We start from the raw sequence: 25,680 nt of genomic DNA on the forward strand, positions 1-25,680 counted from the left end.
GTTCCATCCTTCTCAAAAATAATATTTTGATTTATATATTTAAATTGTTTAAAAAAAAAAAGCTCATTTGAAAAGTTACAAAAAATTCTTTATTACTTTTTAAGTATAATTACTCTTTGTTCTTTTTTTTTAAGTAAAGATAATTTAATGAAAATTTTATATAATTAACAAAAATAAGAAGTCAACTTAAAATTTTTTAAATTTCTTTTAAAGTCAAAATAAAACATCTTTGTGAAGAAATCTTTAAAAGAAAACCTTAATACGATATATCAATGTAAGGGAGTTTGCCTTAAAATTGTTTGAAAAAACGGATAAGATCTAAACAAAAACCTAAGAAGACCCTATTATAAAAAAAAAAATTCCACACTATGTCAACCAAACATTTATCGCTGGTATGATTTGTTTGTTGAATTTTGAAAGCAAAGATGACATATATATATATATATATATATATATTACTCAAATTTTATTTGATACAGAGAAAAAAAATTATTTATGTTTAGGTTTAGCTCGAAATAATTTAATCTAACTATTTGAGTTTGATTAAATAAATTTAGTTAAATTTAATAAAATTATAAATATAGATATTAATTATTATATTTTGATCATTTATTTATGTATATTAAATATATTAAAAAATAAAAATTTGATTAAGTTTGTGAATCTCTCAAAATAAATATTGAATTATTCGAATTAAATTATACTCATTACTTGAATAGTTTTAGCTTAACTCAATAATAAATAAGTAAAGCTCGAGTTTTTTTTTTTTTAAGTCAAACTTGAATAATTTATGAATAACTTAACTCTTTTATACTTTTATTAAAAATTTTAAATTTTTTAAAATTATAAAATAATAAGATAATAATATTTGATGCATTGAGAGTGTATAAATCTTTTATATTAATATAACATCAAATATAAGTACATTGATAAAAATATAATACTTATTTATATAAAGGGTTAATACCTCATTTGACTCTCCGAGCTATTATATTTTTTAAAATATGATATTGAAACTAAAAATTTGCTAATAAGATATTTAAATTTGATTTTCGTGTGTTAAGTTATTCAAATCTTTTAACACACTTAAAATAATATTGATGTGATATTTAAATGTTACATAAATAACACATAATTATCATGTAATAATATGTAATTATTAAGTGTCATTTTAAAAATAAAAAATTTTAAAAAAAATTGTATTATATTTTTTTATTTTTTAAAAATAATATATGACAATTATATCTTAAATCATATGATAATAATGTGTCATCTATATCAATATTTAATCACTATATTAGCATTATTCTATCGGCATTAAAGAGTTGGTCAATTTAATATAGAGAAATAAAGTTTAGATATTCGATTAAAAAAATTTTTTGTTTAGGTATTACATGAAGAAAATGCAATAGTTTAGGGACGAAATGATATATTATCCCTTTATATAAATAATTAATTATTAATACTCCTAAAAGGGGTAAGGGTGCAAAAGCAACATAGCTGCCACATACATCACTGTCAGTCTAGTTAAAGTATACACGTCCTTTCTTCTTTGATTTGTATCTTTGCAATCCTGTGGTTCCAGTGCCACCAAATCAAATGATCTCAGCCTTCAGATCTTTCACCACGGCTTAATTTCTTGAATACTCTTTTTTCCGATCATGTTAAAGTCGGAGCATTCAACGGCAGAGACTGCATCACCTTACGCTGCTATTAGGGGATTGGGGACCACCGGATCTTTATTTCTCACCACCGTTACGTCTTTTTCTAGTGGCACATTTTTATTTTAGCACTAGACAAATTGCAAAGTAACACATGAATTGATAGCGGGGCCCTGTTTATCTGAGCTCTGCTTGGTATGCCACGTGGCAGGTGTCCCTCTGGCCACCACGCTCTTCCGATCGCTCGTCGAGATTAGCAAAGAAAAGTGTGGTGTGCGCGCAGTTAGCCGTATCTTTTTACCGCGAAACACATGGCAATGAAAGAAATATTTCTTTCCGAGGGATTTTACCGCGATAATTTGAGTTTCTCCTAACGCGACAGGATTTACGCGCTTTGTTTTGTCGTCTGCTTTTTCACCGATTTCTTTTTGATTCACCAATGACAAGTTGACTTGTCAACTACTTCAATATGGAATGGAACATTTTTTAGTACTTATTTTCCAAGTTTACGAGAGAAAATTATAATACTGAAGGATCGAATGTATATTTGTATTTACGTTCAATTCGAATTTAATAAGAAATTATTTTATTCGTTTGTATTTGTTTATTTAAATAAGAAGTTGTTTATATTTAATTATTATTTATTAAATTAAATTACATACATTTATTTATAAATATTAAATAATAAATTATTTATATTTAATTATTATTCATTAAATTAAATTAAACAAATTTGTTCGTAAATATTAAATTAATATATTTATGAATATATAAATAAATATATTCATAAATAATAAACAAACTAAAATCAAATAAATTTAAATAAATAAATATTAAAATATGATTATAATAAAAAATAAAAATATAATTTTATTAATATTATTATAAATCAATAACAAACAAATAATAAATGAATAATAAACGAAAAAATTTTAAATAAATTTTAAATGAGTTTATTCACGAATATAAACGAATCAAACAAATTTTTGTTTATATTCGATTCATTTAATAAACAAATATAAAAAAATATTATTCAATATCATTTATTAAGTGTAATAAATAAATATAAATGAATAAAAATCAAATATATTATAAAATAATTCATCAAAAATTTTATTTATTTATACTCTTAAAAAAATTAATTCCTACATGAATGAATTTTGATTCGTTAATCTAATAGGATTTTTTTTAAATCACATATTTATCCATGATCTCTGGTATTAATTTTGTCGGCAATTTACTAACCACCAATATTTTATCCTCTTCATTTATTAAATTTAAGGTTTTTAATGGGACTCAACTAAATGTCAAAGAAGTTAACACAAATGCATTACGACAACACAAGACAAAAGCCAATAAGGAACACGAGATAACGTGCATCAAGCATGAAACACAAATGTAGCCAAATTTAAACCCAACAAAAATTTATATAACAAAGACCATATATGATGATAAAAGTGGGCCACTTCAATATTCAATTGCTCCTCCATTTGAAAACGAAACCTTAACTAAGCTAAGGTCCTTCCCACCCAAGTTAATAATTAATTTAATAAAACTTTTTTAATATATATATATATTTCCTGTTTTGACAAATAAATGGTCTCAATGAGTTGGATGAGAATTGGACTAACTTATTTTTGGGATAGTCTTCCACTTAATTAGTACCGGATAATTATTAATATTAATAACACCTGAGCGTTTAATTCGAAAATTGATGCTTTTTTTTTTATTTTAAAAAGTTAAATTTGAATTTTTTTGTTAAGATGTAAAAAACGTTAAATATAAATAAATTTTATTATATTTAAGATATATTTATTTAATTAATAAATGTTAAAACATTAATCATAATCATTTTTTTAATTTAATAAATAAATATAAATAAATAAAAATTAAGCTTATTCGAGAATTATTCATCAAACATTTTATTTATTTTACAATCTTAGAGGTAATTAAATAAATTAAACATTAATAAATTTTATTATATTTACAATCTGTTTGTTTGATTAATGAATCTTAAAAATATTATTTTTAATTATTTATTAAACTTAATAAATAAATATAAATGAGTAAAAATCTTGTCATATTCATGAAACTGATGATCGAAATGTTCTGCTTATTTATATTCCTACTTGTCCTCTTTAAAATTAAGAAAAAATCTATAAAATAACATGTTGTTTGGGCCCAAAAAATTCTTTTTTTAGTGGGCTCCAAAGGTCAGTTTATGGGTCACTATTAGGCAAACAATACCAGGCCCAAGCACTAGGCTTATCAATCTGGTTGAGGTTGGTCAAATCATTTCCATTCTATTGTTGGACTGCATATAAATTGTTCGATAATTTGTCTAAGAGAATTTCAAAATTAGCTTTCCTTTCTTCTCTTTAAACAACCGCTCCGCCTGTTCATTTTTGCGGTAAAACAAAGAAAGCCCCGCCATTTTCTTTTTTCTTCTCCTAAACAAGTTCAATAATTATTGGCCAATTTTATTAATCTCAGTTTTTTTTAATATATATTTCAGGCAGAGGCAGGGATTCAAGTTCGTTTTAATAGAGTTTAGGAATCACCCTTCACGTGGCCTTGTTTCATGGTTATTGTTATTGACTCAGCTGTTGTTGCCTCTTTGAGAGAGTTAAGGTCCAAGGTACCAAAAAGAAGAAAAAGGGTGGGGGTAGACTAGATGTTGATGATGATTCATAGTAGGCTGCTTGAATCATGTGATGGTGAGATGAGGGTGATTGTGGAGGTGTAAATAACTGAATATGGTGCCAGTCATGCTTTGGTTTTCGTATAGCAGTGTTGGTGGCATGGTTGTGTTAGTGATGCGATATTGTTACTGATGGTCATGTGAGAAAAGGGTGTAGGAAGGGTATGGTGGAGTGATGGTAGTAATGTTGATGTTATACTGATAGTTTAGGAGGGAAAGGTGATAATGGTTATGGGGAAGTGGAGGTGGTGAAGTATGTTGCTGTTAAGAGGCAGAGGAGCTCAACATGATTATGTAAAGTGGCTAGATAATTTGGCAATGGAGGCGGTGATCATGGCATGGTATTTGTTGGGTGGAGATGACAAATGAACGAGTATGATGTTGCCGGAAGTGGGTAATCATGGTTGCAAGGCAGTAGCAATTGGAAGGATGGGTTAAAATTCATGATCAGTTTTGCTTTTAAGCGCTGCCATGCATCGATGTTAGTCTTGTAGAGGTGTCCAAATCATACCAGGTTCTTCTCTTGATGATCCTTGCTACAAATTATTCCCATTTCTGGATCATCTTGTGTAGGGCTATGATGGTGCCAAGGGGGGAAAATTAATATGAGGAAAAGCAGAAGGTTACATTTTTCTTCGAGTAGTAATATGGATATTAACTAGAACTTAAATATCTTCATTCATCCTTTGGCTGCAAGAGTACTTTGTTGAGATGGCCATATAGCTGTTATCGCTGATCAAAGTGCCACCCTAAAGATAGACACCCAGGACTTGAGGGAACTTAGCTTCCGAGTTGGCTCCATCTTCCAATTCGTTGGTGAACTCCATATTCAACCCAACAATGTGGTAAATTCCTCTACGACCAGGTTCAATGCCTTCTCCTTTGCTCTCTCTCCCCCATCCAAGACTAACGTGTCCTGGTTATATGATTTGTTTCAGGCACCCAATCTCTATCATCAGTCTTTGCAGCTAGTAATATAGTTCCAAGCTGAACACATGAACATTGCAACTACTCAATGAAGATTCAGATTTCAACAAACTTGCTAGTGATTTCAAGGTACTGAATTAAACCACTACTAGAACTTATATCTGCCACAAATAGAAAGAGAAATTTTCTTAGTTTCCCATCCAACTGTTATGCTAAAAAATTGAATAGTATTTAGTATTTTATCCCAATTTATGCTTAGCCTTGCTATAGCTTTGCTGTTCAATACCTTACATCAAAACTCTCAAGGCACACTGTCTTTTTTTCTTCATGCCTTCAATGCTATGAAGATAGTAACAGCTGGAAGCTAGTTTGTGATAGATTACTTCAGTAAAATTGTGGTCCTTATTATTTAAACCTACGTACAGCATGGATAGTTTTGTTATCAAGTTGAATCTTAACCCTTTCCCCGAATGGACTACCAAGCACCTGAATATACAAGTTAAGTAGCATCTATCCCGCTGTAGCAATGGCTAGCATAATATATGGTGCACTAATCTTTTGTTCTCACTGTCGCTTTTCTTTGGAACAAATATGGTTATGTTATATTACAACAAAGTTGGCTGGCACATTAATAATCAGTTTGAATTGAGTACTCTTACACTAGCAAAGATGCCAGGATATGATGATGATTGATGCATAACATGGTTTTATTCTGCATTTTTATCAAAAAATGTTTTATATCAATTTGTTTGATTGCATTTGGCATTTTGGCCTGTATTCTAATAGATAACTAATCAAACAAATGGCGTGTTCTGATGATTTCGGAACTGAATTCAACCTTAATTAAATCTTCTTAGGGTCAAATCCTTTCAAAGGAATTGGCATTTACCAGGGTGACCCAAAAATCTTGGAATTATCCGTCTCTTAGATTTACATGGTGGCTTGTTGAAATTACAAAAATATGTTGCACACCCATCGGATTCCTCATATTGGACTGCGGTGTGGGCCATTACCTCGCTATTGGGCTTAACACAAACAAACTTGTCTTAAGTTAAGTTTTTGAACTTGGGTTTTTCCATATTATGCCTAAACAAGTTTAGATCACTCTATTACTTTGGAAAAAATTTAATTAGATAATAAAAATCATTAGCTATATTCAAACTAATCAAGTGTGTTTAATTCCATAATAATGAGAACTTAAAATTTAATTAAATTAGTTCATACAATCATTTTTAAATAATAATATCTAACCAATTTTAAGTTAAAATCTTATATTTGTAATTTATTCTCGTATTTTTATTTAAATTTAATATCCGTGATTTATTCTTCTTTTAGATGGTCATATTCTTTGTAAAAAAAAAAAATTCATAATAATGTGACCTTAGCCCAAAAAGGGCTTTTCAAGTTTTAGTGGACTTTATTATTTAATTTCTCATGTTAGCTTTTGTTTCAAAAGAGCCAATTTAAAAAACGAAAGCACTAGATTTTCTCATCAAATCATGCCCCCTTAATTGGTCACCCGATCAGTAGAAAAGAAAACGGAGAAAGGAAGGCAACCTGTGGGGCGAAATTGTAAAGCAATGCTTTACAAATTACATGTCGCTATCTGGTGCGCCGCCCCACATGTGAATGTTGACATCAGTATGTGTCAATTTCTGATTAGTTTGAAATTACAGCTGGGTGGTGGGACCACTTGATCTAGTGGCCCCAAATTTGGAATTAACGACCAGGTGGCCTTTGCACCGACTTCATCGTGTGGACCGTTGCAGTTGCCAATGCATATCACGCCAGTGAAGAGGCTCATTTTCCACGTGATTTGCTCGTCCCCAAAATTGACCATATTGATCATTATTTACTCTACATATTTACATCATAATCATCATCAGATAAAAAACCCTGATTAATGTAGCCTAAACCCAAAAGAATTGGTACCTAAGATTAACATGTATCTAAATTAATAAATTTTTATTGTAAGATCCAAAATTATCATTGTACTTAAAATGATGAATTAAATTTATTATATTTTTATAATAATATGTAATTTTATGATTATATTTTTTAATTTAAATAAAAACATAAAAAATTAAAACATTTTGTAAGATATTTTTTATAGTTAACTTTTTATTATTTTTAAATTAAATTGAAAATCGTGATGTGAAGTGTGGGTATTTGTCACAAAAACTCCAATATTCCAACACTCGATAAAGATTCAATTATTCAAAGCATACCGACATGAGATCCAACGAGCTCAATTCCTCCTCGGGTCCGAAAAAATTAGGTGATCAGTCCTTGATCAGGACTTGAGTCCTGGCTGGTAGCAGTAGTAGAAGCGGTCAATTAGCCATCACATTCTAGGCACGTGGTGGAAATGGGCCACAACCTTACATGCCATGCCTTCCTCTCACCTCCACACATTTCTTTGTCCCCCAATTTCTTGTGTATTACCTAGGAATTAGGATGCTGGGATTTTTTTTTAGATCTAGTGATTCATATTATTTAGGCATATAAAGTTTTATATTTATATCATATTTTGTATAAAAATTATATATTATAATTTATGTTGATAAAAATATAAAATATAATTTTTTAATTTTATTAAATTTATTAAATTTATTTAAAATTTAAAATTATATTATTTATATATTATTTATTTATATTTTATCAAATTTAAACTTTTTTACACTAATTTTTTAAAAATCCATAATAAATATATTATTCGATTTTTTAAATTAAAAAAATATTTTATATTCAATAATTTAAGATATGTAATTAAAGATTATATTTTTTATTATCCCAATAAACAATTACCAGTTATACTCTTAAACCGAAAAAATTGATCTAGTCAATCATTTATTGATTGCACCCGTGATCTTTGTTCACATCAACAAGTATACGTTATTTACACGCCTAAACTTGAAAATCGAGAAAATCGATTTTTTTTTTCGATAATAAAGATCTGAAAGTAAATAAATTATTTAATTTTTTAAATTAAAATAAAATATATCATATCTAATAATTTAAAATAAATAATTATAAATTATATATTTAAAATAATTTTAATAAATAATTATTTACATAATTCAAAATTTTTTCGTAAAAAAAAATAAATTTAATTGATTGAATAAAAAAATTGATTTCAATTTGTTAAATATATATGTTTCAGGTATGCATGCATTCGCAATTAACCTTACAGCAATGGTTTTAGGTAAGGTCAAGTCGCCCTTTTTGCATTTTTTTTTCTTCTAGGGTAGCCTACCCTATATCCAATTTGCAAGATTTAGATGATTATATTTTATGAATTCTTGTTCTACATTTTTTTTTTCTCCTGTCACTGACCAAATGGGAAGTAATTAAAGATCCTAATTATTGAGATTTTGCATGATTTGGTAACAAAAAACAATGAGATTGTATGATTGAGTACCGAGATTTGGATTCGTGAAAAATTGCATGAAAGATGGAAATTTACTAGAAAAAATAGATAAATACATTAAAGTTGAACCTTGCTTGGCTCAAATGCAAATGCAACAAGTAGCAAAGTTGATTTTCATAAACAAATGAAGGAAAAATCCAATCAAGTTGTCGTTTTTTTTTTAATCAATTGATATTTAAAGATTATAAATTAAAAAAAAATTTATATACATAATATTTTTTTAATTTGATAAGTAATAAAATAAAATAATTTATTAATAGATTAAAAAAAAAATCCAACCAAGCTTTTTAGTAGTAGCCAATGGGGCATGCTTAACCATGTCAACACGTCTTTATGTCAAAGGTTTTCTCAATAAATGCCTGATTTTGACCTTTGAGTTCAATAAGTATATAATGTCATTGATTTTGTCATACGTTTAGGAAAATTTGAGACATGTTGCAGATGTGCGTAGACATTTCAAAGTACAAATAGACCCATTTTTCTTACCAAAAATAATTATATACTAGTTTTCTCTTAAATGTAACTTTTCCTTCAAGAAATTCAATGCCATTTGCCACACAGCCACCACCTGTTTCATAAGTTTAATTAACTATGTCACCCTGAAATTCAATTCAATCCAATGAAAGTCTTATCCTTCCTGTTTAGCTTACTTTTCCATGATCAATCCGATCCTACAAATGAACTAAATAAGAAAAATACATGCATGACTAGAAGTGTTATTGACCAGAGGAAAAAATTATAAAATAAAAAAAAATGAGAGAATTGTTATTAATTTTTTTATTAAATATGATTGATCATTTAAAAGCTTTATTTTTTAATAAAATAATAAAATCAGGTTTAAAATTTATCAAAAAATTTATTTTTGATCCATAAAAAATAATATTGAATTCAAAAATCAATTACGTGTCAAAAAAATTAACACCACCATAATATTCATAAATTGATATAAATTAATCATACATTATTTTTCATATTTTATTTTAATAAATTTAAATAAAATTAAGTATCTATTGTCATTAGATTTATTTTTTTTTCAAACGATCTTAAAAGCATGTTTTTCACATCAATTGATGGAATTATTTTAAAGATATATTTTCTGCATTAATCGATTTGATCATGTGCATTTCGATGTTTCATTTTTATTTCATATTATGTCATTGATGATTTGAATACTTAATGTTTCCTTTTACCTTAGGAAAAGCAGGGAAAGTTTTGACAAATTCTTTGATTCAATATTAATTTCAGAGATGTAATCATCAAAATTAGAAGTATATAATTAATTATTTATGGAGCAATCACAAACATGGCTAAAACCAGCCTGGCAGCTACAAAGCCTCTATTGAGCAGCCTTTTTACGGGTCCTCGTCTTTACCTTTCTTATTGTGCTACTTTTTTATTAATTATGTAAATATTATATTAATATTTATAAATTATTTAGATTTAATTTAAATAAAATTTAAATTCAATTCAATCATTATTAAATTAAGTTTAAATTTATGTAACTTAATTTATTGATTAAATTGAATTTAAATATTTTTATATTCAATTTGAATAATTATGAGTCAATTTAAATTTTTATATTTTAATATATTTAAATTATTTTAATTAATAAAATATTTCAAATTTAAGTTTAAATTCAAACATAAATAATTAAGTTTTTATTAAATATAAAAATTAAATTTATTTTTATATATTAATTGAGTCTAATTAAGTATATTTGAATAACTCAAATTTTATCTCAAGTTAAATTTAAACTAAAAAAAATAAAATTTTGAATATCAAATTTTAAGTCAAACTTAATATTATATTAATTAGAACTTGATTAATTATACCTTTACTCATATCCCTATATGAATATCAAAGTTCATGGTGAAAAAAAAACTAAATTTTAATAAAATACTGCCACAAATTATTAAATGTATTTGGTCAATTATTATAAAAATATTAATTTTACTCAAATTCAATCGAAAATTAGATTTTTTATTTTAATAAGTACGAAAATATATATTAAAATTTGAAAATGAAGTTAAAGATAGTTATGATTTTATTTTATTTTTACTTGGTACAGTTAGAATAGAGTAATATAAAACTTGCACTGTTTTCATACTTTATATATATATATATGTAATAAATTAATTTTTTATTTAATAATATAAATTTTATTTTAAATTTATTAAAACTAATATATTCATATTTAAAAAATATAAATTTATAAAAAAATTATTATACAAGTAAAAATAAAAAATTTAAAAAATAAAAAATTTCATTTTTAAAAATAATTACACTTACAAAAATTATTCATATCTATTAAATATTATAAAAATAAAAATAAATATGAAAATTAATTATAATATTCATTAAATATAAAATATATAAATAAAAAATAAAAAATATTTTATTCATCTCATATTCTACTCATAGATATTTCAATTTATAATCTTAAATAAAATTTAGGCAACAATGTACTTTTTGCCAAAATATCTAGGTAGATTTTTTTAATCTATGTATCACAATAATTGAATGACGCAATCTCAAAAAAACTAAATTATCTACTTATTTTTGGACTAAATTTGAATTGTTTCAGGAATATATTGTTTAATCAAATGCTGTAGGGACAATAAAAAAATTTTATATGAAATTAATAATTTAAAATATGATACAATAATATAATATAAATATGATATAAAAATAAAGTAAAAAAATATAATTTAAAATTTTAATAATTATTATATATAAATTTAATAAAATTAAAATAATATATTTTATATTATTGCATTAATATAAATTTTGTATAAAATATTATATAAATATATAAATTTTAATATATTATATTACATAAATATACGAATGATTAGATATAATTTCATGTATATATATTTTAACTATGGAACTGTTCAAAAAATAATAATAAATATCATATTTATCTGTTTATGAGAAATTATTATTTAATTTAGGGCAAGAACCAAAATTTTATTTTATGTCAATTATAAAAAATATTTGGATGTTACCCTTAATTCGGATTTGAAAAATATCTTAAAATTTGTTTGGTGGCATGGTAGGAAAATATTTTATCATGTCAAAATTAATTTATAACTGAAATTTATATTATCAATTGAATTTTTAATTATATTTTAGATTAATATATTCAATTATAAAATACCATGCATATCACGATAAAAAATTTTCACGACGCATGTGAAAATAAATTTTTATTTTCTTAAATTTATACTTGCATTGCATGTGAATAACGTACAACAAATCATGAACTGTATTTATATATAAAACAAATTCAAACCTTATTTTACAAAAAAATCATAAAATTAACTAATTTGTTTATACATACAGTAAAAGAAAGGAAAAACCCTTATAAGTTTAACAAAAAAGGCCAAAATAAAAAGTTCATTTAGTTCTAATTAAGTATAAAGGAAAAGAAACTGTTGTAGGTTTGTTTTGCGGTTTGCATGCTGGTACATGTATAAGACTTGCTTCTTTATTTGTCTTTGTTTTCTTCTCCACAGATAAAACGAGCTTAAAAAGCCAGAACCCAACAAACAAAACAAGGAAAATTCTCTTTTCACTATGGGTTGTTTTTCTGATCCATCTCCTTCTTCTTTCTCTCGGTTTCTCAGCTCTTCTTTTAAGGATCACGTCATCATATTCCGGCTGCTTGCTTCAGCTTCCCGGCAAACCATTTACTTTTGAGGTCTAGTTGCAACATTTTTTTTTTTTTTTGGGTTTGTCTTGTTGGGTTTTTTTTTGGTTGGAGTTGGTCCTGTTTGGTTGCTGAGAAAGTGGAAGAAAAGAGAGTGGAAGACAAGAAAGATTGGTTTTTGGGTTTTTGTTTTAGTTTGGTTAGGAGTAGATTTGTAAATAAAGTGAGCTGTCTTGTTTTTCTTTTAGAAATATTTTGAAAACTGAATAAGAAAAAAAATCAAATCTTTGTTAAAAATTTGGATTTTTTCCCCCTTCAATATCAAGTTTTGATTCATCTTAATGGATAATTTATATTTTTTTATAAAAATATATTTCTGGCATTTTCTTTTGATTTCTTGGAAAAGCAAACAGAGGGTCCTGACTGAATGGAAGAAAAGATCATTAGCTTAGGAAAACCGAACACTCCATTTCATTTTAGTTTTTTTGCCTTTGCCATAAAGGGAAATTTCAACTAACTTGAAGTTCTAGTTAACTCTAGATTTCCTTTTTTAATTTTCCAGTTGCCACTTGCCAATCCTTCAGCATGCTAAAAGATTGAAATTTCTTCCCGTTTTCCTGTTATCCTTTCTCAGCTACCAAACAGACCATTTGATGGGGTAGCCAGCCAAGTCTAAAGTGTTGAGGGCTTTTATCTATTTAATTGCTAGTACTTGTTTAGCTCCTTCAAAATTCTAGATGGGGGGTTATTGGAATTCCATGTCATAATGAATAATGTCTTTCAGATTCACAGGTTTTTGTTTTTACTGTTATTAAATTGTTGGATTCCTACCTTTCTGAGTCAGATCATATCTTTTATTGGCTAACAGTATCACTCAAATTCAATTAACCTTGTACTATTTCTGAAGCAGGAATTTGAACAAACAAACAAAAAAAAAATGTACAATGTTTCCTTGCTTGACAATTTTATACTATTTCTTTAACTTGTCAGTCTTTCACAATAGGAAGTTTATGTGACCATTTATTTGTTTTCCACAGGCAGGTTTTGGATCTACACAAAGGAAATATCAATTTTTTATTTTTTGGTAGTGGGTGTAGAATTCTGGAGGCAATGAGGCATTTTTCCTCCATGTTCAGTGGAATAGCAAGGTCATTTTATATAAGAAGAGGGAAAAATTCTGGGAATGGTGATGGAAGAGAAGCTGCTGAGGCAATGGCAAAGGATGCAAAGAAGAATGACTTAATTTTGAGGTCTTCTGGTTTTGTAAATGTGGATGGTTCCGACAATTTTGCCTCGGTTTTCTCCAAGAGGGGCAGAAAAGGAGTGAACCAGGATTGTGCTATTGTATGGGAGGTAAGACATTAGTATTTACTAAGCAGATTGATTGCCTTGAAAGTCTAGTTCTTTTTTTAATTTTCGATTTTGATTGATAAATGTGGCTTCTGTTTGCTTGGAATAGGAATTTGGATGTCAAGCAGACATGTTGTTTTGTGGGATATTTGATGGCCATGGTCCATGGGGTCATTTTGTAGCAAAAAAGGTCCAAAAATCAATGCCTTCATCCTTGCTTTGCAATTGGCAAGAGACTCTAGCTCAGACATCACTTGACCCGGATATGGAATCGGATCAGAGATTTCATATATGGAAGCATTCTTATCTAAAGACTTGTGCTGCTGTTGATCAGGAGCTTGAGCAGTATAGGAAGATTGATTCCTTCTACAGTGGAACAACTGCGTTGACAATTGTCAGACAGGTAGCTGAAGCTTTTATATCTTATAATGGCATACTAATTTATAAATGGAAAAAATATCCATTTGTTCTTGTTGGTGGTTTGAAAATGAAGAGTTCATAAAAGGCTATATTATCAGTGAATTACTAAGTCATGTAAATCTCTTCACCTCTTTCTCACCAACTCTGATGAGTACTGAGGATTTTAAAAGATAATTCATGTGAAATTTTCTTTTTTTTTTTACTTATGAAAAATCCTGTAGTGTAATCAATGCGTAGCTAGATGAATTTAATATTACTTGAACACTCCACTGCATTTTCATGTGGACCTTAACAGAGAGGTTCCAGCTTATTGGGATATTTACTTGAACTATGATCTTTGCACTTATTAGAGCTAATGAGAATAATTTTAAATTTATATTGGGCAGGGTGACCTTATGTATGTAGCCAATATTGGTGATTCTCGAGCTGTTTTGGGTACAACTTCAGATGATGGAAACTTGGTTCCTGTTCAGCTTACTGTTGATTTCAAGCCCAACTTACCCCGTGAGTTCTCTACCATACTTTATAAAAATGTTAAAGAGAAACAGAAACCATTAGGAATTCTTATGTTTTTGGTTGATCTTGCTTGCAGAGGAGGCTGAGCGGATAATCCAGTGCAAAGGGCGGGTGTTCTGTTTGCATGATGAGCCAGGGGTGCCCAGGGTTTGGCTGCCTGATGAGGAGTCACCAGGACTGGCAATGTCTAGAGCTTTTGGGGATTACTGCATAAAGGATTATGGACTTATTTCCATTCCTGAAGTCACACAAAGACGTATAACCAGCAGAGATCAATTTGTTGTGCTTGCGACTGATGGGGTATATACGCACGTTTACTACTTCTTTGATGAAAAGTTTAATGAAAATGCTTGATTTGTGATTGAATCTTGTTACTTAATTTGAATTGAAGAAATATAAAGTGCTTAAAATATACACTTAACAATTTTAGATGCTTTTTTCTTGCAGGTATGGGATGTTATTTCCAATCAGGAAGCAATTCAAATAGTATCTTCAACACCAGACAAGGCAAAAGCATCTAAGCATCTGGTTGACTGTGCTGTCCATGCTTGGAAAAAGAAGAGGAAGGGCATTGCAATGGATGATATTTCTGCCATCTGCCTTTTCTTCCACTCATCTCGCTTATCTCAGCATGAAGATCTTGTTACAACTTCAAAATAGTACTTACGCAAATGAGCAAGGTAATTGCTCTTAAAGTATGTTGTCACACATTGTAATCCTTAGTTCAATGTCGTTAATCAGAAAGTGTTTTTGTATTCCTTAGTTCAATGTAGTTGATCATAAAGTGTTCATTTCATGCCCGTATCTTGTTCTATTCACTTGGTCCATAGAATGATTGATGCCATCCATGGTCGAGCTAACTAGTCCAGTCTAATCTAATATCGAAATTAAAAATGAGGGTACTGTTTTCCTGAAATCAGTGCTAGATTTCTAGCTGTATTGGAGTCCCAGGGTGAATTGTTCATAGAGGTCAGGTATTCACGATGAGGCTTCTACTAGCCTTATGAATATAGGATTATCACGAGCCAATGCTAAGGGGCCCAATACCCAGCTGCTGGTCGCCGCTGTGCAGCTGCAGCATTCAAGCAATTTTGCTTGCGCTCTTGCAAAACAGATCAATGACCTGACAACCGATTGTGCTTCAACGATGTTCAGCTGCATTAATCTCTATGGGAAGTACACTCCTGGTCTTTTTGCTAGCGAGTGTCGAGATGGGAAGGGCTCCAATCATCTGCATCTCCGCCGGTGGTGGCCGCTAATACAAATGCTAATTGAATAACCGTTGCAGTTCCTAACACAGGTCGAGTTATCACTAAAATGTTGTTGTAATGTTGCTTCTCAAATTAAGAGATAGATTTTATTTGCTTTGCGTTAGAATTCCATCAACAAAATAATGAGAAGAGTGGATCCTTTTCCTTCTTAGTAAGGTAAAAAGGTTTGTTTCTTTGCTAAATCGATGGGTGGGACTAAATATATTCGTGTTGCAGTTGTTCCATTAAATATTGGTGCATTTTCCAAAATTGACCTGGATTGGGCTTTAGCTCCAGGTTCCTTGGGTCATGCTTAAAATGAAGGTGTCTTTGGTAGGGTCTCACTCTAACATTTATTAACAATGAAAATTGCCTTTGCGTCCGGCCCAAAAAGAAGTACCTTGAGTTGGTCCTCGATAATGGCATCAAAATAAAGGGACATTGGGTTCGGCGTTGTTTGGGTGTCATCCTGAGATGCCCGGTACACCCCAGCATTTCTTTCTTTGACTCATTTCTTGTATTTCTTGTATACTCAATGTAAGGTCATTTTGATATTATTTTTTTCAGATTCTAGATATCCTTGCCTGTCTTTAGGGTCCAATAGAAAAGGGAAGCGACCCAAGAAGTTGTTAGTGATGCTTAGTTTATTAGTCTACAGAATTGATTGAAATTATTGTAGTATGTAAGGGTAAAACTTTGAGTCTTGTATCCCCTATGCATTATATAGCAGTTTCTAGCTTGAGTTGAGTGGATTCATTTATTTTGTTTCGTTTGGGGTTGTGAATGGAATGTAAACTGAAAGATGTTTTAATTGCTTATTTTGAAGTATCATTGGATATGACTATAAGAATAAGTTGAGCAACTTTGACTGTAATTAAACTTGGGATGGATTGATCTATGGATGTTCTCTGGACACAAAGTGTAAAATTGGGCTAAAGTGGTGTACAGGAACTTGGTGTGAAAATAGCATAGGACTTCCTAGTTGAAAATAGTATTTTTTTTCCAGGCATAACTGATTTTATTCTATAGGTTGTTTATTGGGGAAAGAGTTGATGAAATTTTTTAAGTGAAGTTTATAAAATTTAATGATTAAATAAATTAAAATCGAAAATCAAAATCGATAAATTAAAAATTTTCGTTATATAAATCAAACGTGTACAAAATAATAATAACCTTCATCTGTAAGAAGTGCAAGGCTGCCATCTGAAAGGTGACTTGTATCCCAAACGAGGCTTAAACGATGAAGAAATTAACTAGCAATCATGAGGAAGATCCAAGATGTGTTTGTGGGTTATTGTCAATGTGGGGGACGTTCATTTTTCTTGACCTTTCAAAACGAAATATGAAACAATGCCTAATTAACCTATTTTTATATGAGACAATTTCCATTTGAATCATTAGTTTACATGTCTAAATAGATTACATTAAACAAGTTTGTTGAGTTATGGTCGTAAATTTTTTGACTTAAATCTTTGATTAAAACGACCGATACATATAATTATCATTGAACTAAAGTATTCAAGTGTGATATGATAGTTTTTAGTTTTTAAATGTAGATGTGAATGTGTTGGATAAGATTAAAAATAAAAAATTAATTAAGTTTATATTTTATACCACAAAAAAACATCTTTTAATAGTTAAAATGCTGGAAAGTATTAATCAGTGCTTTCTAAATTTTTCCTTTTGCTTATAAAACCAAAAGGGTTACCAAAATTTTGGTAGAATGCAAGTTGATTGAACTTTTGCTTGGGATTAATCTGACCACAATTGGAATTTGCCTTCATATCTGGTCGATGGCCTTATCTGTCCCCCCTTTTTGGACCCTGTCAATTACATGGTCTGCGTAGATGGAGTTTAATATTGTTGTTGTTGTTATCCAGGATGCTTTTTCTAGCCTGGCAAAAGCGACAATTGACCAAAAACATCGAATAAATTATTCAGAATGAGCAGTTTTTTTTACCTCTTCTGCATTATTTCACGCAATGACCTCAATGATATATGTTTCCTTCAAACATGACGACTGCATCTTTATAAAAATCAAAGTAGAATTCCCACGAGCTTTATAGCCTTAAACAGATATCTATCTATACATGTTGGCCCTTCACCAGAAATTTTGTTAGCAAAACAGTTTTGAAGTTCATAGATTGAATTGAAGTATTGAACAACTACAACATGTTGCCAGAAGATTGTCTGGCTACTGTTCTTTCCTTCACCTCCCCTGAAAATGCTTTCAGATCATCGTTGGTTTCATCGACTTTTCGATCAGCAATTGATTCGGATATGGTTTGGGAAAGGTTTCTGCCTCGGGATTATCCTGAAATAGTATTGAGTTTGGTCACTCCTCTGAAGTTTTCTTCAAAGAAAGAACTATTTCAGCGTCTTTGTGACCCAGTTCTCATAGATGGTGGTAACAAGGTACCTCATTGTCTTCTTTGTCTATTTTATTGAAAAATCTCGAAAACATTGACCGACTCCGTTTTAAATGCGTTGAGGATAAAACAAAGACAGGGTTCATTAATTTCAGTGTCATGTCAAAAGTATGTCTGTGCAAAATTTATTCCATCATTCCATTTGCTTTTGAAAAGTTGAATTGAATCTCAATAGACTGTATTTGATGCTGAAGGCATTGAATCTGCATCAGAAATAGTAGTTAATTCTATGGGGGCATCCCACCATATCAGATATGCAGAACATTGGAAATACCTTTTTTTTACCATGAATTTAGCAGCCGCTTTATGTTTTTTTTAGCATTGACTTTCTATTTTTACAGATTTTCAAGTTGGAAAAATCATCAGGCAAGAAATCTTACATATTATCTGCAAAAGAACTTTCCATCACATGGAGCTCCAAGCCTCCAATCCATTGTATTGGAGCTGGATATCTATGGCTGAATCAAGGTTGGTTTCAATTTTGCTTACATCAATAGTCACAAGTTGCTTCAGCCTTCATGAGGATTTTGGGTGAAGTAGAAATTAATTCAACCAAATTCATAACTAGAAATTGGAATCTGTCTGTTTCCAGGTTTTCCAGGGTGGCTGTGTTAAGAACAACTGATTGGTTAGAAATTCGAGGCAATATCAGGACTCAAATGCTGACCCCAAACTCAACATATGGTGCATATCTTATAATGAAAATCTCCGACCGTGCATATGGGCTTGATTCGATGTCATCAGAGATAACTGTGGAAGTGGGAAACCAACAAGTTTCTTGTAGCAGTGTTGTTTTAGAGCATCATCAGCAGAGCAAGAAACAGATGGAAATGTGGAAATCAAGTGAAGGGATTGTGAGTGAAAGGGAAGATGGGTGGATGGAGATTGAACTGGGACAGTTCTTTACTGGGGAAAATGATGAGGAAGTGAAGATGAGTTTGATGGAGGTTAAGGGTTGTCATCTCAAAGGAGGGCTTGTAATTGAAGGTATTGAAGTGAGGCCAAAGAATTAAGGCTAGTAAGACTGGTTTTAGTGAGATTGAAAAAAAATAATAAAAGTTATTGTAATCGTGATTGAAAAACAAAAGTTATTATAAGTGTGATTAAAAAAAATTCAACGAAAATTTTATGTTAAATGAATATCACTGGAATTGATGTTTAAATTAATAGGTAATACAATAAACTTAATCACTCTGTATCAAAGACGTGGTGAAATTTAAACTTAACCTAATTTGTTATTATCAATGTTCCTAGACATCCATCCTGTAATCGGATTCTATAACAAATTACCATGTAATTATTCATTTGAATTGATAGATCAGCTATTTTGAATTTTTTTGGGGGGCGGGGGGTTAATTTTTACTACATTAAATGAAAGTAATTAAGTAGCAATTATTAATCAACTTAATTTGATTTTGAATCAATTTAAATTTAATCAATATGATAGAAACTTTACAGATGGAAATGATTTCTATATATATTCAAGCTAACAACTCAATTTCTTGAGCATTGAACTTAAAGTGATTTTGCTGATAATTGTGAGAACTTACCATAAATCATGCATATATAACCATAATAATAATAAGAAATAAATAAACAAAAGCTATCTCTTTCTCCGATTTGAGGGGACAAATAAGTAAAGTAAATAAAAAAAATTAAGAGGTAATGTTAGAAAAGGTTTTCTTCGAAAACTTCTTCTCTTAAGTTTCAAGTAGAAGCTTTTCTGGATTAGGGGAAAAAAAACTTTCTCTAGAAGACAGCTAAAAAAATTAAAAAAGAAAAAAAAGGAGGAAAAAAAGAAAGGAAAAGAGAAAAAATAACCTGCATGTTTTTGTTCCTTCCCATTATGATGGCTACCTTCTAGGTTTCTTCCAAAATGCTATTTTTAAGATCCAAAATGATATCTACTCTTTCTCTCGAGCAAGGAAGAGGATGATGAGAGACTTCAAAAGGTTATAGTAGGGTCCACCTGCTGGTATTAGTGGAGCTACTCAAGATAATAATATCATGCTTTGGAACATTATTAATTTTGGGTATTTTTTAATTTTTTTCTTTTTTTTTTATCTTTTTGATTTGGTTATTTTTTAATTTTGGGATTTTTTTTTGCAGGCTTGATAATATTCCTTAGGATGAAGGTAAAATTTTGTTTTTTGTTTTCTTTCACTTGAATTTTATAATTTTTTAGTTTTCTTTGTTATGCTATTGGCGTTTTCTTATGGGATTTTTGTTGGAGTTGTGAAATTTAAGCTGTTAATTATGTTACCTTTTTGGGTTTTAGGTGAAAATTAAAGAAATGGTATCATTTTGTTGTTTCAGTTCATGCTAATTTAGTCATTTTGTCTTGAAATTTGAATTGTTATGTATTTTTGAAAATGCATAATTAAATCAATATGCATTGATACAAGTACACATGGTTTTTCTGAGTTGATGAAAAGGGATTGCGGTTGAATTTTTATGCGATCTATTTATTTAATTAATGCGGTTAATTCTATTTTTCAGCTTTTTAGACAGTGAGTTACAGATTTGGGACACGACCCAACATCGCATAGTAATCATTTCCCTTTTTGAATGCTGATTTTGTATTCTACAATTGTATGTATCTCTTAGCATATAGGATTATCAGGTTTTAATTTATTAGGCTTTATAGTCTAAACAAATCATATGCATTTCCTATTTGCAAAACATTATGTAAATATTTTTGCTTTTCGTTTTCATCCTATGGGAAAAGGGTTAAGGGAGGGTTGGTTATGTATTTAAATCATAGAAGGTTGTGAGATTGGGGGAGAGGAAGGGTGCATTACAACATGTTTTGAAATTTCTAAAATTCTAAATACAAAAGCAATTTAAACTGAGTTTGAAGGATGTATAAGGACTAGAGATGTAATTGATAGAGTTCGAACCGATACAGTATTAAGCTTAAGTTCAAGCTCGAGTTTGATTCAAAATTCAGAGTTCAATTCGAAATTCAAGGTTCGAAACTCAGCTCGAACTCGATCGAGTTTTATTTTTTAACTCAAGTTTGACTTGAAATAGAAATCGAACTACTCGAGCTCGTTTGATTAGGCTTGATTAAAAATGTAAAAATAACATCAATTCTTATATTCGACAAAAGCTTGATTATTTGTGCTCGAGCTCGAGCTCGAGCTTGAGTTTGAAATATTTTATTAATTAAAATAATAAAAATATATTTAAATATAAAAGTTCGATTAGGCTCGCGAGATACTTAAGCTGGGTATAAGAATGTTCGAACTCAGCTCAATCGATGAGTCGAGCTGCTTGAGCTTAAGCTCGACTCGATAATAATCGAGTTGAATTCAAGTTTTATTTAAATCAAACCCGAGTAGCTTATGAGTACTAACGTATCATTTACACCCCAAATAAGGACTAAAACAAGTAATTAAGTGCAATGAATTTGTGGGTAAGAGAAATGTGTGTAATGTTGTCTTTTTTCTAATAATAGCTTACTGATAGTTAATTTAAGAAGGAAAAAGATTAGGTGAAAGAAGTATATCCACTCTTATGCTATGATTTATTATGTTCATTTGAAGTAGCTTTTTTCGTTTTAATTAATAGCTTTAATTTGAGTTCTAGGATCTATTTCAATTACATGTGAAACTTTGTCACTTTGCTAGAACCCAATGGCATTATTTGTTAGGAGTTGTTTATGAACAACCTTATTAAAAAGGTTTTTTTAGGTAATTGTTTTATATGTACTTAAAATATTTTGTTAACAGCTTAAAAGTTAGAATGGATTATCCTTTTTTGAGTTCTTTCTTTTTAGTTAATTAGTGAATTATTTATATATCCTCTTTGGCATTGGTAGCAGTAAGACTAAAAATTGGTGGCACTATCCAGCAATGTGCAAAGAGGTATGTAATCATGTCAGTTGGTTGAATTTACATAATAATCTTATCTTCAAATTCTCAAATTCTTTCTTTTTAAAAATATTTTTTTTGTTTTGTCCCTCTTTCATTTCTTGATATGCATATTTTATTAACTCAAAATCATTATTTGACAGTTGGGTCAAATATAAGCATAATTCATTTGATCAGAGAAAATAAGCTGAAGGATTTTAGTTTTGTTATTATTTTTCAAGCAATTTAAAATTTTAAAGCTAGACTGAAGAAAAAGTGAATTTGGAATAATCCATTTTGAAGATTAGGTGCTTTAACTTTTTTATTTGTTCAATTTAAATTGAAATGTTTATTTTGATTGTTTACTATTACTTCTTAAATGTGTTGATTTGGTCCTTTATATTTAAATTTATCAAATTTTTTATTTGTATGTTTTTCCTGTTTGGTTTCCTTAAAATGTTGGTTATATTAGTTGCATCAATGCTTTATTAAGAGTAAGTTTAAATTTTTTATTATTTTTTTTGTTTTTGTTATATGCATATAGCTCTATACACTTTGAACAAGAGCTCTATGCCTTAATATCTAATCAATTGAAAGAAATGAGATTTCAAAAAAAAGATCCATTTGCTCATTTTAGGTTAGCCTTACTATTGGAAATATTACTATTTATTAATTTGATGAGTTGAATATGATGGGGTTTCTTGGATTTGTAAAAGTTTTAATGGGATTATGATTTTAGGGATGAGGATTTTGAATGGTAAAATTATAATTAGTGAAATAGTTTTACTTTTGTTTAAATCTATAATGAATATGAAATTAGAAAATAAAAAATTTCTCCTTATACTTTTTAATTTTTTTACGTAGTGTCAATTTTTCAATCTTCTTATAAATTCTTTCTCAATATGTTTTCTAATTATTCATCCTTTTTTCTTTAGGTTCATAGAGGTTGGGTCAAATTATAGGCCTTGACAAGCTCTCTTAGGGTTGTTTGGTTTCTCTGAGATTCGATACTCCTATTAATCTTCTTGGTCGTAAAGATGCAAACATGTGAGTTCAATTTTTTTTAATCTTTTCGCCACTTTTTAGATTTTTTTGGCTAGGTTTAATAGGTTGCATTTCTACTAATGATTCATTGTAGTAGTTTTCTTTTATTCAAGTTTATTTGTTTAGTAGTTTTGATAGTTTTGTCATTTGTAGAATTTCTTTATATTGCTTAATGAATAAGATGTTGAAAACAAGGGAAACACTTGCAGATAATAAGTGGTCTTGTGCTCTGATGGCTTTTTGGTTCCATTTCGAGAAGCTCATGTAATAAGAAGCAAGATTATTCTAATTTAATTTTTTAACTTTGAAGTTTTTGAGTAGTTTGATAATTAGATTAGATGCTTGATTCTTGTATTAAAATCAGTATGATTTGAGTAGTTTCTCCGGGGGGCTTTAGTTTTGTTAAAAATGGTTTGTTTTGGTAGTTTAATGATTAGAGATCATCATTTGTTCTTATCAAACTGAAAATGCAACAAGACTAGCCTTTGGGTCTTGGTTGTTGAAAGAAAAGGAAAATGATGAAAATATAGTTGCTTTCCACTCTTATTTAATTCATGATAGATATGTAGTTGTCGTAAGATGCCCTAAAGTTTCAATTTTTTAGCAACCTATTGGAAATTTGTCAACATATATTATTTCAGGATGGGTTTGAAGACTAATGAAAAAAGGTTCAAACTTTTGCAGGTGGTCTTTGATAACATAAAATTTGATGGGTGGTTAATTTCGCATGTTATTGTAAATTGGTAATAACTTATTTGCTTATTTACCTCTCTACTTTGATGTATAATTCAAAGACAATTTGATGGGTGGTTGGGTCGTTGAAGAAGATGACACCACTTATCAAAAGATATTTAATTAATCTAATTCTTATGAATGAATTAATTGTGCATGATTTATTAGCTGATTTGATTTGCTTAAAAAAGATTGATATTTATTCACACTTTGCTGAAATTAAATTTGATGTTCTTTTTTCTCTTCTTCAAAGTTCAAGTTGAGATTTTTTGTTATGATTTATGACATATTTCTTCTTGCATGCATGTATGATTTATGGTTTTTTTTTTTCTTTTTAATTTTAGAAGCATTAAGCATCATTTAAATAAAATGAAATGAAGTTTTGTTAATGGATCTCTGCAAATGACCATAACTTTAAAGGGAATTATGATTTTATCTTCTTACAGATGATATAATTTTCCTAAAAATGGTTGCTTTTAGGTAAAGTATTCTATTCTTGGATTATTTCTGATAAACATTTATAAATAATGGTCTAGTAATAATCATTTTGATATGGTTATGCAATCATTGGCTATGCAAGCATGTTCATTGAGCAAAATGTGACTAATAGGCTTGATCTAGTTTTCATGGGTTGATTTTTAAGTTGTTTACTTTTTATCTTTATGAATCTCATGGATTAAGTTCATAAGTACTAAGTAGGGTGTTTTAGTGTCTCCAAATGCTCCAATAAGAATAATATTTCTCATGTAAAATTTAAAGTTGCTATGTACTTTCATTGATGTACTATTATATTCAAATTTGAGTGTCTAGGTTTCATTCTTCGTAGTAATACATCCTTCATATGAGACTTTTTCCTACAAAGATGAAGGTTTTATTATGCATAGTGGCAGGTATTTGGTAAGTATTTATTGAATTGATTGGATTAACCTTATATTTTTCTTCCTATATATTTTAACTTTAATCTTATTTCCCTTTACTTTAATAAATAGGCAATTAAACACTTAGGTGCAACACTTTAATCTCTATCTTTCTAGATTTAAGTTTTAAATGAAAAGGAATTAAACGGCTAAGATGTTGGTTTTGCTTTTGAGAATTATATTTTTGTATGTTTGATATCTTAAAACCCATTATGATTTGTCAAGAACCCATAATGTTTGCTATAAAAACATTACCAATGTTTCAAATTTCCCTTTATAAGGAATTTCATGGAATTTCACAATGATCAATTTTTTACTGTGAGAAATTTCATGAAAGTGTTGTATGCATATCATGTGCTTACAGCTTTAGAAATGATATGGATAATGAATTTTTTCTTATATAACATGTTAAATCTTTAGTAAAAAAAAAATTGAATATTTGTAAAAAATTTTGTATAATGTTTGCAGGATCTAATAATCTAACATCTTCTTCAAGTTTAGAAATTTTGGGTGCCTTGAGCATGGATTACTTGGTATATGTATTATTTGTTATAGGGTAAATTACATGATATGAAAGTAGAAGTATTAAAAGTATGCATTTTTTTATGTGGAAATGCGAATTTGTCACTTTATTTTTTTTGTCACTTCTCTTTTTTTCATTAAAAGAGAATTATTCTTAGAATTTTATGCTATATAATGTGGAAGAAATTTTGTCATTCACAAAAGAGATAAATTAGCAGTAGCTAGCTAGTGGCTTTGCTTTGCTTTGCTTTGACTGTGTTATACATAACATAACT

General features: G+C 28.9%; 1 protein-coding gene, 1 long non-coding RNA gene and 1 pseudogene across 5 annotated transcripts; all 3 read left to right on the forward strand.

Moving 5' to 3' along the window:
- The first annotated feature begins 3,940 nt into the window (after positions 1 to 3,940).
- LOC149515488 (uncharacterized) lies at positions 3,941 to 7,222 on the forward strand. Of its 2 annotated transcripts, XR_016326242.1 has the most exons (3): positions 3,941 to 5,207; positions 5,301 to 5,418; positions 6,966 to 7,222. It is a non-coding gene; the product is annotated as an uncharacterized LOC149515488 (long non-coding RNA). The 2 variants fall into 2 exon arrangements; XR_016326241.1 differs by lacking the exon at positions 6,966 to 7,222 and having other exon boundaries at positions 5,301 to 5,940.
- Positions 7,223 to 12,176: 4,954 nt separating this feature from the next.
- Positions 12,177 to 15,457, forward strand: LOC111297051 (putative protein phosphatase 2C 34). Of its 2 annotated transcripts, none has more exons than XM_022891638.2 (6): positions 12,177 to 12,422; positions 13,409 to 13,724; positions 13,831 to 14,124; positions 14,528 to 14,645; positions 14,734 to 14,957; positions 15,105 to 15,457. In XM_022891638.2, exons 2-6 carry the CDS (start codon positions 13,482 to 13,484, stop codon positions 15,315 to 15,317), a joined length of 1,092 nt encoding a protein of 363 aa, XP_022747373.2. In that variant the 5' UTR covers positions 12,177 to 12,422; positions 13,409 to 13,481; the 3' UTR covers positions 15,318 to 15,457. The 2 variants fall into 2 exon arrangements, with proteins under 2 accessions (XP_022747373.2, XP_022747374.2); XM_022891639.2 differs by having other exon boundaries at positions 13,413 to 13,724.
- Positions 15,458 to 17,798: 2,341 nt separating this feature from the next.
- LOC111296571 (F-box protein PP2-B15-like) lies at positions 17,799 to 19,609 on the forward strand (annotated as a pseudogene). The gene is made up of 3 exons (XR_016346779.1): positions 17,799 to 18,322; positions 18,678 to 18,804; positions 18,929 to 19,609. The product of XR_016346779.1 is annotated as an F-box protein PP2-B15-like (transcript).
- Positions 19,610 to 25,680: the final 6,071 nt, after the last annotated feature.

Source organism: Durio zibethinus, chromosome 12, assembly GCF_047325235.1.
Source record: "Durio zibethinus cultivar Kanyao isolate XHJ-2024 chromosome 12, ASM4732523v1, whole genome shotgun sequence".
NCBI classification, from domain to species: domain Eukaryota; kingdom Viridiplantae; phylum Streptophyta; class Magnoliopsida; order Malvales; family Malvaceae; genus Durio; species Durio zibethinus.